Here is an 18,213-nt window from a genome sequence, read left to right on the forward strand (position 1 = left end):
TATTTTATGAGACAAAAATTTAATATCATAACATGTACTAAAAGATATTTTAAAGTTATTTTGTATACAGTATTCCAGTAGACTGTATGATTGTTTGTTTACATCTGTTTATGGTTGCTCACGGCCACTAGCCAGCGGCTTAATGTAGGGAATTTTTCTTAAGTTTATGATAACAGACATAATTTGGCATATTTTTAATATTTTTATTGATTTCGTGTAAGAATTAGACTTGATTTTCAATGTTTTAATATTAGCAACAAGTCTCCTCGTTTGGTTAGTTTAGTGCCCTCAGGTCTTTACTGGAATGTTAGATCCTGTGGCCTGATATCTGCAGCCTGGATTTGTCTTCAGCATTACCAAGATGATTGGTTAAGATAGGCTTCATGCAAGCTTGAGGTGCAGGTTCATCTATAGGCTTTTGTGGACCTTTGTCAGTCTCTGGGTTTGCAGGTCAATTGGGAGAATCAGACCTGTCTCCCTCTCTCAGCTCAGACAGTCATATCAGTGGATCAAGTGACAGAATTGGTCTGTTCGTCAGATGATGGTGTTGTATTATCAAGACCTTGGCCAAGTTCCTTCAACAGCTTTGCCAGTGCCAAGGCCTGGTAGGTGTTGATTGGTCACTTTCACAGGACTCTTCAATACCACCAGTCAACACATCTTTATGCATAGCAGTAATCTAGCATAGATTCAGAGGAGAGTGGATTTTGGGAGGTAAGTGTATCAGTTATCACCAACTCCTGTTGGTTCTCCAACATGCCCCCTTACCAAGCCAAGTGGGTAAGGTACGTGGCTTGGTGTAAAGAGCATTGTTCCAAACTTCTCAAAACCTTTTTTCCAGTCCTAGCAATCTTCTTCATTTATAGAATGATAAGAAACTTGCTTTCCCAGTAGTCAAGTGCTGTCACACTGTTTTGTCATCTTTTTTTTATTTGGTATAATCAAGCTTTTAGAAACTAATCTTTCCAGAAACATCTCCATACCTTCATGGTGAAAATGCTGTTTTTGACTACCTTAGCCTCCTTTAATCCTTAAACGCCGAAGTGGTATTTTAAAAATTGTCTCCCGTATGCCGGCGGCATTCGCGAGTGAGCGCCGAAGCAGAAAAAATGTTTTTTTCAAAAAATCACAGCACGCTTAGTTTTCAAGATTAAGAGTTCATTTTTGGCTCCTTTTTTGTCATTGCCTGAAGTTTAGTATGCAACCATCAGAAATGAAAAAAATATCATTATCATATACATATAGATATTGAGATATATGACAGCACGAAAATAAATTTCATATATAATTGTATACAAATCGCGCTGTGAGCAAAACGGTTAAAGCTAACGAGTTAATTTGTTGTTGTTGTATTGTACACTAAATTGTGATCATTTTGGTATATAACACATTGTAAAACGATCAAGGCAACACAGAGAAAATATTATCACAAAATGATGCATGAATTCGTAACACGGGGATGTAAAACGAAAAGCTGTTTTCAAAAATTCACCATAAATCGAAATATTGTGTTATAGACTTTCCGTTTGTTGGAAAATGAAGGTAATTGATTGAATATTACTAGACTGTAAGTGTTGTAGCTTAAAATTGCAGTTTTCGACCATTTCGGTAGAGTTAAAGTTGACCAAAGGACAAATTTTTTCTATATCGTTATTTATTTGAAAATATTTCAAAACTGACAAAAGCTACAACCATGAGTTGTTTGTTGTTGTATTCTACATAAAATTGCGCACATTTTCATATATAAAACTTTATGTAACGACTAATTTCAAATGGTGCAAACATTACAACAATCGGACGAAAAAATTTATGATTTTTTCGGAAGAGTTACCGCGCGGATGTAAGGAAAAAGTTTATTTCATAAATTCACCATAAATCGAAATATTGTGCTAGAGACTTCCAATATTTTGCAAAATAAAGGTAAATGATTGAATATTACTAGAATGTAATAGTTTTAGCTTACAGTTGCGTTTTTTTACCATTTCGGTCGAGTCAAAGTTGACCGAAGGTTGATATTTTAGTACTTATCGTTATTTATATGAAAATATTTCAAAACTGATAAAAGCTACAACCATGGGTTGTTTTTTGTTGTGTTCTACATAAAATTGCACACATTTTCATATATAAAACTTTATGTAACAACTAATGATGCAAACATTACGACAATCGTACGAAAAAAATTTCAGATTTTTTTTCAGAAGAGTTACCGCGAGGACGTAAGGAAATTTGTTTTTTTTTTTCATCAAAATATTTTGCTAGACTTCCAATTTGTTGCAAAATAAAGGTAAATGATTGAATATTACTAGAATGTAAGAGTTTTAGCTTACAATTACGTTTTTCAACCATTTCGGTCGAGTCAAAGTTGACCGAAGGTTGAAATTTTGGCACTTATCGTTATTTATATGAAAATATTTTAAAACTGATAAAAGCCACAACCATATTTTGTTTTTAGTTGTATTCTACATGAAATTGCGCACATTTCCATATATAAAACTTTATGTAACGGCTAATTTAAAATGGTGCAAACATTACGACAATTGGACGAAAAAATTTATGATTTTTTTGGAAGTTACCGCGCGGACATAAGGAAAAAGTTTTTTTTCATAAATTCACCATAAATCGAAATATTGTGCTAGATACTTCCAATTCCTTGCAAAATGAAGGTAAATGATTGAATATTACTAGAATATAAGAATTTTAGCTTACAATTGCATTTTTCAACCATTTTGGTCGAGTCAAATTTGACCGAAGGTTGATATTTTAGCACTTATCGTTATTTATATGAAAATATTTTTAAACGATAAAAACTACAACCACGAGTTGTTTAATGTTGTATTCTGCATGAAATTGCGCACATTTCCATATATAAAACTTTATGTAACGGCTAATTTAAAATGGTACAAACTTTACGACAATCGTACGAAAAATTTTATGATTTTTTTCGGAAGTGACCGCGCGGACATAAGGAAAAAGTTTTTTTTTTTTTTCATAAATTCACCATAAATCAAAATATTGTGCTTGAGACTTCCAATTTGTTGCAAAATGAAGGTAAACGATTGAGTATTACTAGAATATAAGAGTTTTAGCTTACAATTGCATTTTTCGACCATTTCGGTAGAGTCCAAGTTGACTGAAGGTTGAAATTTTGGCACTTATTGTGATTTATATAAAAATATTTCAAAACTGATAAAAGCTACAACCATGAGTTGATTTTTGTTGTATTCTACATGAAATTGCGCACATTTTCATATATAATACTCCATGTAATGGCTAATATAAAATGGTGCAAAAATTATGTCAAAGTGACCAAATAATTTCTGAGATGTGTCACTGATACTTTTTAGTGCAAGAAGAAAGAAATTCGCGCTTGCGCTCCTGGGTAACAATTTTAAACAAAACAATGCCTTGATCTGTGAGCTCCCAGCATCCCCCAAGGCGTGTGATTCAAAAGTTTTCGCCTAGTAGGCCTATAACACTTTTTCCGCGAATTTAAAAAAAACTTTTTTATATAGATGTACCATACGTCCAATCGGCACCCAACAGACAATTTATATTGATGTTTAATATGTCCAATCAGCGTTAAAGGGTTAAGTGTTTTGGTGAGTTTCATGCTCTATCTGATGATGTCTTACACTGCAGTCATTGGACTTAGGCCAGTTTCTTCGATGAAGATAATCTTCAGTGTTCTGTGAGGAGTCTTGTGCCTACCTGCAGTGCACTGAGTTATTTGTCCTCCTTCCTCTGTTCTTTCATGCAGACGCCAGCTTCATTCTGTTTGGGCGATATACTGGCGTCAGCAGTACATCCAGATTATTCTGTGTTTTCCAAAGAAGTCTGCATCTCTCTGAATCAAGACCATTGAAGTCAGTGCTGTCTTCTTCTCTGGCTTTTAAGTATGACTTGGACATTGCTTGTCAGCCACAGAGTGGGCAGTTGGCATATCTGAACACTGTTAAGTGTTTATATTCAGGATGCACCCTTTAGACTGTTTAATTTTTGGGACCCATTGTCTCAACAGACTGTCTTCTCTTGGGTAAAGGGGTGGATGACATGTTATCCTCATCCTCATGATTTCATTCTCAGACAAAAGTGTGAGTTGGTTTTTTTTTTTTTTTTTTCTTTTTTTTTACCCAGAGTAACTGTATCTGATGAGTGTTGGTTTTTTTTTTTTTTTTTTATTTTTTTTTTTTTTTTTTTTTACGTTTTTTAGTGGTTTTTTTTCCAATACTTTTTTTTTTTTTTTGTATGGTTTTCCTTCTGTTACTGACCATGATTTGTGGAACAACTAATTAGGAATTTTAACATTGACCTCCTCTCATGCAAATTCCCTGTCCTGGATTTGGTAATGGACATATGGCAGTCCAGTGTATTATGTGATTAAAGAGTTTCATTAACAAACTTTTATAATAAAACAAGTTTTTATACAAACTCATTCTTCATGAATGCCAAGACTCTTCTCCGTTCCCCCTCCTCTCAGTTGGAGTGTGGCAAAACTGGAGGTTCATGTCAAGATAGGGGAATTGTCGAGGATACTTTCTCTCTCTCTCTCTCTCTCTCTCTCTCTCTCTCTCTCTCTCTCTCTCTCTCTCTCTCTCTCTCTCTCTCCTTAAACATTATGTTTTATGCATCTGGATGTGTTCTGCTAAGTGAAAGGCTATATGTATTATGATGGATGGTTTTGTATAAAATTTTTAATTTTAAAAACAGTTTTTGGTATAATATGGTGTAATATATAATTTTGTTTCAGCAATCAATATATCAAAACATGGGGCTTGCTGAAGGGTGTGCGTCATCTCTACCTCGGCCGTCAGCTGCTTTGCGAACATCTTTTACAGAATCCAGTGAATTTGATTTAGAAGAAAAGCTGTCCACACTGCAGGACACTCGACATCGTCTAGAATTGCAGGTTCCCGCCCTTGTTAGGGGGAGTGAATCTGAAGATGACCTGCTATCTACTGACATGTCAAGGGCAGGTTCATATGAGGATATTCCAGGAACCCCAGCTACTCCATATAGTAGACCTCCGAGAGAAAGAAAAGAAAGCAGCGTCGGTGAAGAGTTTGATGATTATCTTGTCTCAGGTGAGAAAAAAAAAAAGTTTAGGAAGAGGTGACATGGTAGCTTCAAGTGGTGCCATTGTTATGGCTTCAGATTTTGAAAACAAAACTAAACTTCTTCCTTTAAAAGAAGTATAAACTTACATTTAATATTTCTGTAGTTTTTATCTTTATAATAATCCCACAGTGGCATCTCAACTTATGGGCAGTTGCAGAGAGTGCCCCTAGTAAAGTACTGTATATGCTGGTGTATAAGGCGACCTTTGAACCTTAAAAAAATATCCCCCAAAAAGGGGGGACATCTTGGACATCTTATACGGCGAGTATAAGAAGAAACCTTAAATCCTGCCCAGATTTTCAATGATAAGCTAATCCCTGAAGTTTCGATAGTTGCATTAATAGTTAACTACCATCACAACTATTGACACTGTAAACAAAACAATTGTAATATCGGTAAAAACCATTGGTAATTAAAGTGAATCGCTAGCAACACCATTATCATAAGGCAATAATATTAGACAATTTTGTTATTGATACCTATTATACAATGCCCTTTTAACGTTGATAGATAATTACAAAACAGAGCCGTGTTCATAGTCCCCAGTCGTGCTTGACTTACGAGCCTTGATGTTTACTAAAGGCAATTATTTCCTTCAAAGTATTTTGTAATCAGATACTAAAGGCCAATATTTCTTTAGTAGTATTTTATAATCAACTAAGGGTTTTGTGATATCAATAGTTCCCTAGTTATCCTTAATATTGGGGTTCTTTCCAGTTTTAAAGGAATATACATTCATGCGGATCTATTTCTAATGTATTACTCCACTGATAGTGATGTCACGGGCATTGAGCATTTGTTGTGATGTTTATATTTTTCTTAAGGGAATAAAAAAATGTATGGCAAACATACCTCTAAACCTACATTTTTACATAAAAAAAAGTGTAGTTGCCTCACACACTGAGTTACCTTATACGACAGCATAAATGGTAACTAAGATTGGCTGTACGTATTCTGCAAAATACAATACCTTGGAGAAACTCATTAATTTATTGTGTTCAGTAGATCCATACAAAGTAATTAATAACTTCTCGTAAGTGGTATTTTGTAATTTTCACTCTAATTTAATAAATTAATTGACTCCTCATTCAATTTCCTGTAATCTCGGCAAAATTAATTGCCTCCTAAAAATACTTGTGTAGTACTGTAGTACAGTTTAGCATAAAAAAACACAAAGTATATAATGTGTAAGAAAGACAGTAACCATATTTATATGTCCGTTATAACATATAAAACACTTCACTCTTTCCTTGTGGCCACCCCACCCCTCTCTCTTGTAGTTTATTGACATTCAGTGCATTACATTATATATTTTGTATGTATGACATTCATATATTTTTGTATGTATATGTACACATGTAGATAGTTTTAAATATGCCATGCATTAAGGCAAACTTTTCTCCTAATGTATGTTTGTTCACCTTTTTTGTTAAAGAATTTTTTATTTAGAAATTGGCATTTGCTCACACTCTCTCTCCAAGCATGTGCAAACACAAAGTAACTGGTATTTATCTCCAAGCAAAGCATATGTGTATGCATACACTGCACACATACACAGACTCACAGATATTTGTATGTAACACTACATTACTGTAGCAATTACAATAGTACAGTGGTACCTCGACATATGAAAGGCTCAACTTACGAAAAACTCGAGATACGAAAGCAAATATGAAGATTTTTTTGGCTCTACATACAAAAATAGTTCAGGTTACGAAAGGTTGTTGCTGTAAAGTCGTGAGATTTGCCCAGACCACCGAGAACAATTTTAAAACTCACGCACCGCCAACTGAGTAAACTCGCCACCATCCTCCTGATGCTAGTCACCCCATAAGATCCTGCTCTCCTATTGGTCAGCATCTACCCCTTGTGATCTATGTATTCTGTTGGTAAAAGGATGCTGTAAATTGAAAAACTTATTCATGCAATACATTTGAAAAAAGAAACATTAGGTAAAGAATAGAAATGAATGGTTATTATACTGTTTGGTAGTTTCAGTAGTTGAAGAGAGATAATGAAGATAATGAAAATTTGATTACTGTACGTACTGTGTGCTAGGTGAAAGTGGTTGCTTGGCGATCGTTCGGTACTCGTAAGTGCTGAACGTAAACGGAAGTTTGGAAGTTTTTTTTGTTTTGTTTGATTGTTTATCATAGTTAATGGTTACTTAATAATTATTTGAAATGAGTACATGCAATATATTTAATAAAATAAAATTGTGAATTGGATATCATAAAATATAAAATAAATCAGACTGCTATCATCGAAGCCAACAAATACGTATTTTCTAGAATTCTTCTTCTGTTTTAATATTACACATATTTTTCATTATAGCTGTCAGTAACTCTGTATCTCCATTAGGTAAAGATAGAATAAAGAATAGAAATGAATGGTTATTATACTGTTTGGTAGTTTCATTAGTTGAAGAGAGAAAATGAAAATTTATGGCTTACTGTGTGCTAGGAAAAGGATTGCTTGGCGACCGTTCGGTACTCGTAAGTGCTGAATGTAAACAAAAGGTGGGAAGGTTTTTTTTGTTTGTTTGTTTGTGTATTATAGTTAATGATTAATTAATAATTATTTGAAATGAGTACATACTGATTATTTATACATTTTATTGGCATATTCTAAGCTTTTAGCTTCTTAGGTTTAGGTGTCGGAATTATAGACTAGGCTACAGTAGCAACTGCTAACATAGGCTAGGCTTATTGCTAAGGGACATATGCTAAAGTCCTAATATATGCAGTAAAAATGGGGTTGAACATTACATGCAGTTGAATATTACTCAAGTATGTACAGTATTTTGCCTTTTTGGAGTCATATTTCTTCCATTGGATCAGCGTCGTAACCCTAGAACATGTGTTGTAAGCCTGGAAATATAATTTACTGGGGTGTTTTTGTAGGGCTTGGAATGGATTAGGCATTTTACATGCAAGATACGAAAAGCTCATGATACTACATCAGGACGAGAGAGACCACAGTATGTGCGTAGTTTTTCACATAGACATACACCCATGGACAGACTGAAAAAATGTTTATGTAACAGCATATTATAGTATTAAAATCAGTATTGTACAACACTAATAAATGGCATTAAAAATACTTTACCAGAGAGAAAGAGAAGCCACCACGGCATATGTAGTGTTTCGTAATTTGATGGTCATATTTGTATAAATGCACAAGTACACAGACTAGAAAAATTATTACATACAGCACTAAATCTTACCTTAAAGATGACAAAATATAAATAACAGTGCATTAAATACATTGATGTCACTCAGAATACCGAGCCATATTAGATATGTACCTTAAATTGTGTGTAGGAAACAGTGAGGCCCTAGTGGAATGTGGTGACTGAAGATCAGGCCCAAACTCATTTGGATATGAAGGTGATAAGCTAAGGTAGTTTCATTTCTTTATGCTGCAAATCTTAGAATTTCAGAGCCTGTGCATGCATAAAGAAACAAAGGAGCAATGCAGTCACTTTAAAAAGCAATCATGCAAGGCACTGTTTTTATACTTTTCATTTCATAATGAATCATATTCTGAGATGATGTTTCAGATTTCTTTATACAGTAGCTGTATTAAATCTGTATTGTTCATACTCGGAACAAGCCTTCGTTCTTAACAATGGGTTAATCTTCTAGTGTCAGCTCGAAACCAGTTAAAACAAAGATTGTAAAGCAAGGAATGTGTGACATCTAGCAACTAATGCATATATGAGGTGGAAGCTGGTCACCAACCAAGTTCATTACCTCATGACATGTCAGTCTTTCTTTGACGGCTTTGAAGAGTAGTCGCTTTTGCACTCTCCTTCCCAAGCCGGTTTCTTTGTTAGCCCGTGATTTATTTGTGCTTTGCTTTCAGTGTGTGTGTGCACCTGCTTGTCTTTTATCATGGATTTCATGAAGAGTTGTTGGCCCCGTCAACGTATGTGTCCGGGCATTCAAGGATTTCCATGTTCAAGGTTTTTGGCATCTTCCATAACTAACCCCCATACCACTTACAGTAGGCGCCATTCCAATTTCTGTACTATCACTAACCCTTGCCCAGAGTGTCATTCCTGGATTGTGTTGCAGTAGAAGGCTTTCGCACATCATGGCTCAGACCATGCAGCTCTCCCACTCTCTTCGAAGATGCAAAGGCCAGGAGCGTCAAGTTCCTGTCAGATGAGCGATGCAAAGGCTCATATGGACCCTTAGTGAAGCTTCTCAGAACCAAGGAAACATCCCACGTCGGAGGCTTGAGCTCCCTAGAACTCGATTACTCAAACCCCTTAACTAGCAAGGAAAGTTCCTAGGAAGAGGAGATGTCAATACCTCTAAGCGTAACACTAAACTCAGGGCCACCCTGTAGCCTCTAATGGCTGAAACGGACAAACGTTTCTCATCTCTGAGGAAGGCTAAAAAGTCTGCTATGCGCTGAATAGAGGTTCCAAGTGGAGAAAAACCCTGTTTATGACACCAATAACAGTAGATCGCCCATTTGCCTTGGTAAACTGCAGAGGTTGACTTTCTGAGACTGCTGGACATATGCCCTGCTGTTCTCTGAGAAAAGCCTCTTGCTCGGAGGAGAAACTTGATAGCCTCCAACCATGAAGAGACAAGGATTCTACTGACTGGTGGAACCTTTCTGCATGCGGCTGACAGGAGATGCCACCAAGGGGGAATTTCCCTCGGAACCTCCGACAACAATGACAGATCTGGAAACCATTCCTCCTGAGGCCACAGAGGGGCTACTAAAGTCATCCTGAGACCCTGCGAACTCATCAGCCTGTTCAGAACTTGATGGATCAAACAAAACAGAGGGAAAGCATACAGCTCCAGGTCGTCCCAGGGATGTTGGAACACGTCCTTCGCTAACGCTGAAGGATCTGGAACTACTGAACAGAATATCTCCAGTTTCCTGTTGAACCGAGTCACAAAAAGGTCCAGCATGGGTCTTCCCCAAACTTGGAAGAGCTTGTCTGCTACTACCTGATGAAGGGACCACTCTGTGCCTAGGATCTGATCCCGACACTGAGTTTGTCTGCGACCGCATTCCTTTTGCCTGTGACATACCTGGCTGAGAGCTCTACCGAATTGCTGACCGCCCACTGGTGAACCTCAACGGTCAAGGCGTGAAGTTGATGTGAAACCAGACCTCCCTGCTTGTTCACATAGGCAACCACCGTGGTATTGTCCAACATGAGAACAACAGAATGACCCTCCACTTTCTCCCAAAACTCCTTCAGACCCAGGAAGGCTGCGTTCAACTCCAAGATGTTGACATGCTGCTGTTTGTCCTCCAAACTCCAAATGCCTGAGGCAATGAGGCCGCCTAAATAAGCCCCCAACCTGCAAGGGAGGTGTCTGAAAACAGGAGGAAGTCCGGTGGTAGAGAACGCAGAGGGACACCCTTCAAAAGATTTCGGCTGTCCAACCACCAATGAAGGCCTTCTTTCACTTCCAGAGACAGAGAAAGCTCTAACAGGCGTGAGTCCCCCGTCAGAGACCAGAATTCCCCCAGTCTCCAACTTCTCCAACCTGTGATCTAACGGGAAAACTCACAACTGCCGTATCGATGACCATGCTCAGGAAGAGAATCCTTTGACTGGGTACAAGGTTAGACTTTTCCTGGTTAACCATGATGCCCAGTTCCAGACAAAACCAAAGCAGCTTTTCCTGGAACCTGCCAAGACCAACCAATCGTCGAGGTACCTCACTAAATGGATCCCTTGAGCATGGGCCCAACTTGAGACAAGAGGGAAGACCCTTATGAACACTTGAGGGGCTGTGGTTAGCCTGAAGCACAGGACTTTGAACTCGAAGACCTTGTCTCCAAGAGAGAAGCGAAGGAACTTCCTGGACATCAGATGAATAAGGATCTGGAAGTATACGTCCCTCAAGTCTATCGACAGCATGAATTCACCTTCCCTCACAGCTGCCAACACTGAACGCGGGGTCTCCATCAAACCTTGTCTTCCTTATGAAGAGATTCAAAGTGGATAAGTCTATCACAGGTCTCCAATCTCCCGATGCCTTGGGCACCAAGAAGATGTGACTGTAAAACCCATGAGACGGACGCGCCACTTCCTCTATGGCATCCTTGACCAGCATCTTCTGCACTTCCTCCCGGAGAGCCAAGAATTTCAGAGAATCTGGAGGATACACCCTCCTGAGCTGCGGCTTGTCCGAGAGAGGGGGAGAGAATTCGAATGGCAGTAGATACCCCACCTGAAGGACATCTACCATCCACTTCTCTATCCCATAACTCTGCCACTTGGCCTAATGGCCTGCCAGCCACCCTCCCACCCATGGCACAGGAGAGGGAGAGGTGCCTAACCTACTGACGACCCCCTTTACCTCTGCCCCTGGGGCCCCCTTCTCGGCTTAAGGGAACAGGAGCGAAAGGGACTTTGGCCCTCTGACCTAGGTTGGGACGAACGGGGAGCCCCTGCTGAAACCGAACTCCTTGATGGCCTACCAGGCGACGCTCTTCGTGACTGCTGCTGGGCAGGGGGAGGAAAAGGAGCCGGACGTCTCTGAGGACAAGACTCCGACTACGACACAGCCTGGTGCACTAATCTGTCCTTGGTGTCAGCCCGGCGCCGGTCTATCGCATTCTCCAGCTCGGTCCAAGTGAACAGAAATTGATTCCAACAGATCTCTATTCCTCAATACCAGCAAAGATTCAGGGTCAACTGATCTTTCCATCCTGGATATAGCCGTGTCTCTTCAAATCAGGAGAAGGTTAGCCCATAAATTAACACTGAGGTGAGCCAGATAGGAAAATGCCTTGCCTCTGGACTTCAACAAACTGGCAAGAGAGGAAGCACTCACCAACCCCTCTGGGGAACTGTCAGTAGCTATCTTGGCAATGACCATAGACCAGAAGTCCAGCCAAGAAACCATCTGCAACATGGAGGCTGCGGTAGACTCCAACGCTGAGGCATCCTGTGGAGACAGGGATGGAGCCACCGGCCTCACCTGCTCCAAAGTCTATCCCCGCTTCAGACAAATGACGTCCGGGTTTAGATAACAAGACATAAAAAAGCAGAGTTTGTAGCATATGCTTCGTGAGAGGCGGGGGTAGCAGCTTGGCAGAGCCCCTAGAGTGAAGTGAACCGTCCCGATCTGAAACATAAGCGTTAACCTTATGCAAGACCGACTGGACATGCCCTAACATAGGAAGTTGAAACGATAACTTGGGATCCTGCATAGTTCCCAGCAAGGCTTCCAAGTAAGATGTAGTGTAAGACGACCAAGCCTGAGTCTTACTTTCCAAATGGTTGAATCCACAAATGAGATCGACAACTTCTGTAAAGGAAGACAAAAAATCTTGCGTGTCTCCCTCCTCCTGCTCCGGCAACAGAGACCAACGACGAGAAGGGTGTGCAGGCTTATCTAAAGCGCCTTCCTCATTTAAATTAATGGAAAAACCAGCAGCCAAACAGCCTGAAACACCAACTAACCTGTCTGGGCTGGATCCAAGCGTCAACTCCTGCGACGAACCAACCACAACACTAGGGACATCACTACGCACTCTCCTAACCGATGACTCTCTAACATGGCCGCAACGGGCACGGGCGTGGCAGACGTATGAACGTGTGTTGGTGAAGAATCCCGAACACTTGAGATACAATGAGAATCCCTCTGAGTCAAACTCCTTGAAGTACCAGGGAAAGGGGCAGGCAAACACTCCTGCTCTACCAACTCCGCACTCTCAAGCCTTGAGATCCTTACAGCGACGAATAGGCCCTGGAGAAGTGGGAGCACCTGCAACATGTGCATGAACGAGGGAGGTTGCAACACGCTTGCGACTCGATGCAGAGGACGAAGCAGCCTCTGCAGATCGCTCGGGGGAAGATACACTAACACTTTCTGAAACACCAACATTCTCAGGAACACGTGCGTGCTGCTCCTCACTTGCAGACGAAGAAAGGGCAAAGTCCTTAGCCTTCCAACGCTTCATACGCCGATGTGGCAGAGATGTGGGAGAAGGAGAGGAAGACAGCACTGGCTCCTTACACAATCTTTTCGCAGGAGTGGGGGCCAATGCTACATGCTTGCTTCCAGTCATCATAGCCGACATGGCAGCCAACTTATCTTCTTAAACAGAGTCCAATCTCTTAAGAATTGCTTGGCATAAAGCCTCAGATGGATCAGCAAGAGAAGGGTCCGATGACATGGAAGGGAGATGCAGCGAACTGGATGGCAGAGGTAATGTCACGGCAGCAAACAATGACACGGACGAGTGAGGCAGCGCAGTGACGTGATAAGTGGCGATGACGTCACGGCTTCCCCTCTATGCGAATGGGAAGCAGACGCCACTGGCAGAGGGATACAAAAGGACTGACCTGTGACGTCACGTCACTAGCGGGGATGACGCCACGGCTTCCCTCTGACTCAAAGCGGTAGTTGTCATTGGCGGGGAAATACAAAATGGTTGACCTTGGCTACCCATGAAGACGAGGCCAGGGGGAATGGGGGAGGGCCTGGACAGCATGAGGAGGGGGTTAGCAAGCATCCATGGAGTGTTTCAGTAAACCCTCCAAGGACGGTAAACCCCCTAGCCCAAGCATCCCCCAAAGCGCCTCCATTTTGGACGCTGAAAGAAAAGACAATGATGAAAAAGCCTCCTCCCTCTCTGGAATCAAATTAGCTCTTGAAGAAGAAGGGGCGACATTACATAAATCAGCCTGAGGGCCTCCCGATACTTATAACGACGAATCGATGGGAGTAAAGGAAGGGGACAAAGGCACAACACTAGTATGGGGTGAGATAGCAGCAGGAGACGAAGCATCAGGAAGATGAGAAGAAAAACCCTCCCACAAAGGAAGAGTAGAAACCCCTACGATGCTCCCTCATATTATAAAATAACTTCCACTGCTCTTTAGGCCATGCACAGCATTCCGTGCAGGGATTAGTTATTGTACAAACATTAGAATGGCACCTATTACAAGTGACATGGGGGTCGGTCGTTGCCAAAGCCAAAAAAGAACACGGACCTGGAGTTCTGGGGCACACACATTAACGAGGCCGAGATGGGCAGAAGAAGCCATAATAAAAGCACACACACACACGCACTAAAACACAAGTGAAACGGGCAATGAACCGGGTAAAGGCCGATAGGTCAACCACAACTCTCGTCCAGGCGGTTAAGAAAAGACTGACACAGTGGTGTGGGTGCGTGGTCCTTGACCACTCTTCACCCGATATGTGCATGCATTGCCAAATCTCACAAGATTCCTTGCTTTAATCTGCAATTTAACCGGATCCAGCCATGCGCTAGAAATTATCCTATTGTTAAGACCAAAGGTTTGTAGCTATGAAAAATACAAATTGTCTTAGAAAGTTTGTCGTTTCAGCGTCCCCTTCTTCCAGAAATTTTCCTTCTGCTACTTTTGATTCCCTGTCTCCTTCCTTTTCTTCCATAGATTCGTCTTAGGAAGTATATTAGGAGTTACATAGGGTGATTTTGTGTATAACGTGCCCCCTCTCTAGTGGGAGGTGATCTCTCTCCTGGGAGGGAGGAGGCTACTCCATCTTTTTCCTTTGTTTGAGATACAGAATCACACAAGATGGTGGCTGGTTGGGCGTCCCTAGGCCTACAGGGTTCTCCCTCCTTGGATGGCCTAGTGTCACATTTCGTGTCTGCTTGCCATCCATCTTCATCTCTCCTCCCCCCAACAAACTGTCTCCCCACTCCTCCAGGTGTCCACTACTTAGGCTCTCGTGTGCTGCTGCTAGTGGGATGCCATCAACAACTGTGACGCTTATTGGCTTGGCCTCTAATCTTGCTGCCAGTGAGGCCATCGACCCGCGCTGCCATTCTAAATGCCGTGATGTCACTCCCAGATCCTCTCAGCCTATGACGTCGGTTGTGATGTCGTCTCTTCCACTGCCTGTTGCTGTGACACCATTACCATTTTCATCTGTGTCATTGCAGTTGGTTGCTGAGCCATCAGAGACGTTCCTTCAAGTGGTAGTTGATAGGCTGGACTCTTTTTCACAAGAGGTATCATGTATTACTTTCTAGCAAGAAGCATTATAGCAGGAGGTTTCTCTCTCTCTCTCTCTCTCTCTCTCTCTCTCTCTCTCTTCTGTCTCTCCATCATCTCTTCTATCATCTCCTCTCTCTCTCTCTCTCTCGCTCTCTCTCTCTCTCTCTCTCTCTCTCTATACAACTTCTGGGAGTGAGAAGAGTGCTTCACTGTCTTTCCAGCACAGACGTGTCTCACCCATGCATGTATATACATGTACATGTTCCAGTTCATGATGGCCTTCACTCTCCTCATAATCTTCAAGCTGATTCTCCATTCCCTCAGCCTGTTTGAGTTCGCCATAAGGATGATGAAGCTCTTATGAAGAGGTCACAGGTGCCTAATACTTGGGTTGCTGATCTTGCACTTTCTAGGAGTTCTCTCCCGGAGGCTGTTGCTTCTCTCCCTGTTCTGGCTCCCAACAAATATGTTTATAGTGGGAATCGTGAGGCTGTGGATGGTCGAGGACACAAGGCAGTTTGGGTCTGTGGACGTGTTTCTCACCCTAGTAGGGCTCTTCACCTCTGCGTGATGGGAAGGCCAACATATATCCTGTGTCCAAGAAGCCTAGGCTTTCACGTTCTCATTTCCCCCCCAAGGAGTTTCTGCTTGCGTGTTCACCTTTCAGAGTTGGGACCTTCCTCGAGACCAGTCGCCTCCTCCAGGACGTTCTCTAGTGCGTCTTTCTTTAACTTGCGACCGTGTATGTGAGTCGTCACACGGCCGGGTATGTGGTTTATCGCTCAAATGTGTACATGGTTCAGCTCAAGGCTGTGTATGTGATTCATAGCTTGACCATGTTCCTGAGCTCTCTTTCTTGGAATCTTCCGTTGCTTGAGGTCCTAGTCCTGCCAGTGGAGGGTGTGATGTCTGGCTTCCAATGGGAGCCTCTCCAGTGGGCCTTAGGGAAGGATGAGGATCCTTCTAGGCCTTCTATTTTGTGTCTCGCTTTCCTTTGCTGGAGTCTGTCTTCTTTTTCGGAGGTTATTGATCTCATTCATGAGTTCAGTAATCTTTGGGGGAGGCCACAGACTCAGTTCTGTATGATCCCTATGGTTCTAGATGCCTTGCTCAGTTCGAGGCAGGAGGCTAGAGCTTTGTTTGAGCTTCTAGCTTCCTTGTTCTGGGCATGTTCAATCAATTTTGCAGCACATTAATACCTTGGTCTTGGGTTGGGATGGCTCCGTGTGCTCTAGAAGGTCATCTAGGCTTCTCCCCCCTCCTCTCGTGCGGCATAGGAAATATTACTATTCTACTATAATGTAGTTGAACTGATGCCTCGTCACCTAAATTTTGACGTGATCCATTTAAAGCTTGGCTTGACCCTGTATCAGGTAAGGGGTCAGGGCCCTTTGTTGACTTCTTAAGAGGCCTCTACTATGGAGTCTACTGCTTTTTCTGTCTTCCAGACTGTGTTGTGGCTCGACTTATGGTTAAGTCGAATAAAGAATTTAGGCCAAAGCCCAAGCACTCGGACCTATGAGGTCATTCAGCGCTGAAATGGAAAGTGACAGTAGAAGGTTTGAAAGGTGTAACAGGAGGAAAATCTTGCAGTTGCACTGTGAATCAAGTGTTAGGAGATGGAAAGTAAGATAAAGAAAGAGAATATGAAAGGAGGTACAGTAAAAGGAATGAAATTGGTTGCAGCTAGGGGCTGAAGGCATACTGCAAAGAACCTTAAGTAATGCCTACAGTGCACTGCATGAGGTCCACTGATGGCACTACCTCCCTACAGGGCTGCACTTGTAGTCTTGTGCGGTGGCCAGGATAGCTTGTGTTGCTCTGATGGAGGTTCTGTTAGCTCGCCCTCCTTTATCGGGTTGCTGCAGTCTAGTGCTAATGCCATCTCTTACCTGGGCCACCTCAGTGCTAATTTGTGGGCCAATTTTCTGGTTAGGAGGGACGAGGCCTTGTCGAAGGTGGCAGTGTCGGTGGATTCCAAGTCCTTGTCATCTCTATGTATGGGAGACCTCCTAGAGTTGCAGCTTCTCTTTTTGAGAACACAATTAGAAGTTGCGATAGACCAGCGGCGTGCAGATACCAAAGATAGGCTGGTTCAGCAGGCAGTCTCAAAGTCAAAGGCTCGCTCTCACCCTCCACCTCCAAGGCAGAGTAAGCAGTCTTTGAGGAAGTTGGCCAAGTGTTCAACGTCTGCAAGAGCTCCTCAGTCTACTGCTCCATCTAAATCTAAGCAACAGCAATGCCCCTTTCAGCCTCTCCCCTACAAGCCACGAAGGGGGGCTAGAGGAAGGGGCAGAGTAGGTCATTGATAGGGAAGGCGCCACTCTCTTCCTGTTGCCAAGGGGAGGGGGGGAGGGGTGAGATGCCTTGCAGGCCTTTGGGCCAAATGGTAATTCCACGGAGTGAGAACTGGGAACTAGGTTTCCTTTGGGTGGGGGGGGGTTACTACCTATTGACTTGCCTCCCCCCTCTCTTCGAAGGACTTAGCTCTTTGGGAGTAAATGTTGATGATGCTGGACCAGTGGACAGTGGAGGAAGTACATTGTCCTTCACATGGGTTTTACAGTAGGATTTTCCTGATTCCAAAATCTACGGGCAATTGGAGGCCAGTGATAGATCCTTTCAAGCTGAACCACTTCATCAGGAGGACGAGGTTCAGGATGGAGACACGGTTCAGGATCAAGATGCCCCTGACAGTTTTGGCAGCAGTAAGGGAAAACAACTTTTTGCTGTCAATAGACTTCAAGGATGCTTACTTCCAGATTCCAGTTCACCCTTCATCCAGGAAATTCCTTCGCTTCAGCTGTGGAAAGCAAGTCTTCCAGTTCAAGGTCCTTTGCCTTAGTTTCAATGTGGGCTCATGCTCAAGGGATTCTCCTGTTGAGATACCTTGATGACTGGCTGGTTTTGGCAAGTTCTAGAAAAAAGCTGGTTTGGGACAGGGATCGTTTTCTCCAGTTTTGTTGGAGCCTAGGCATTGTGGTAAACTTGGAGAAGTCCAATCTGCTTGCCAGCCAGAGGATTCTTTATCTGGGTATGTCTATAGATACAGCAACGTCGAGGGTTTTTCCACCGGACCAGAGGTTGCAGAAGTTCAGGTCTGTGCAGGCACC

At 42.1% G+C, this 18,213-nt stretch overlaps 1 protein-coding gene across 5 annotated transcripts in view; it reads left to right on the forward strand.

Moving 5' to 3' along the window:
- Nucleotides 1-18,213, forward strand: part of LOC135212719 (unconventional myosin-IXAa-like) — a 371,838-nt gene that overhangs the window by 335,178 nt on the left and 18,447 nt on the right. For all 5 annotated transcript variants that reach the window (XM_064246413.1, XM_064246417.1, XM_064246414.1 and 2 more), the window contains one exon: nt 4,748-5,081. In XM_064246413.1, the coding sequence (XP_064102483.1) occupies nt 4,748-5,081 (334 nt within the window). The remainder of the gene's footprint in view (nt 1-4,747; nt 5,082-18,213) is intronic.

The sequence above is a fragment of the Macrobrachium nipponense genome, chromosome 41 (genome assembly GCF_015104395.2).
Source record: "Macrobrachium nipponense isolate FS-2020 chromosome 41, ASM1510439v2, whole genome shotgun sequence".
In the NCBI taxonomy this organism is placed as follows: domain Eukaryota; kingdom Metazoa; phylum Arthropoda; class Malacostraca; order Decapoda; family Palaemonidae; genus Macrobrachium; species Macrobrachium nipponense.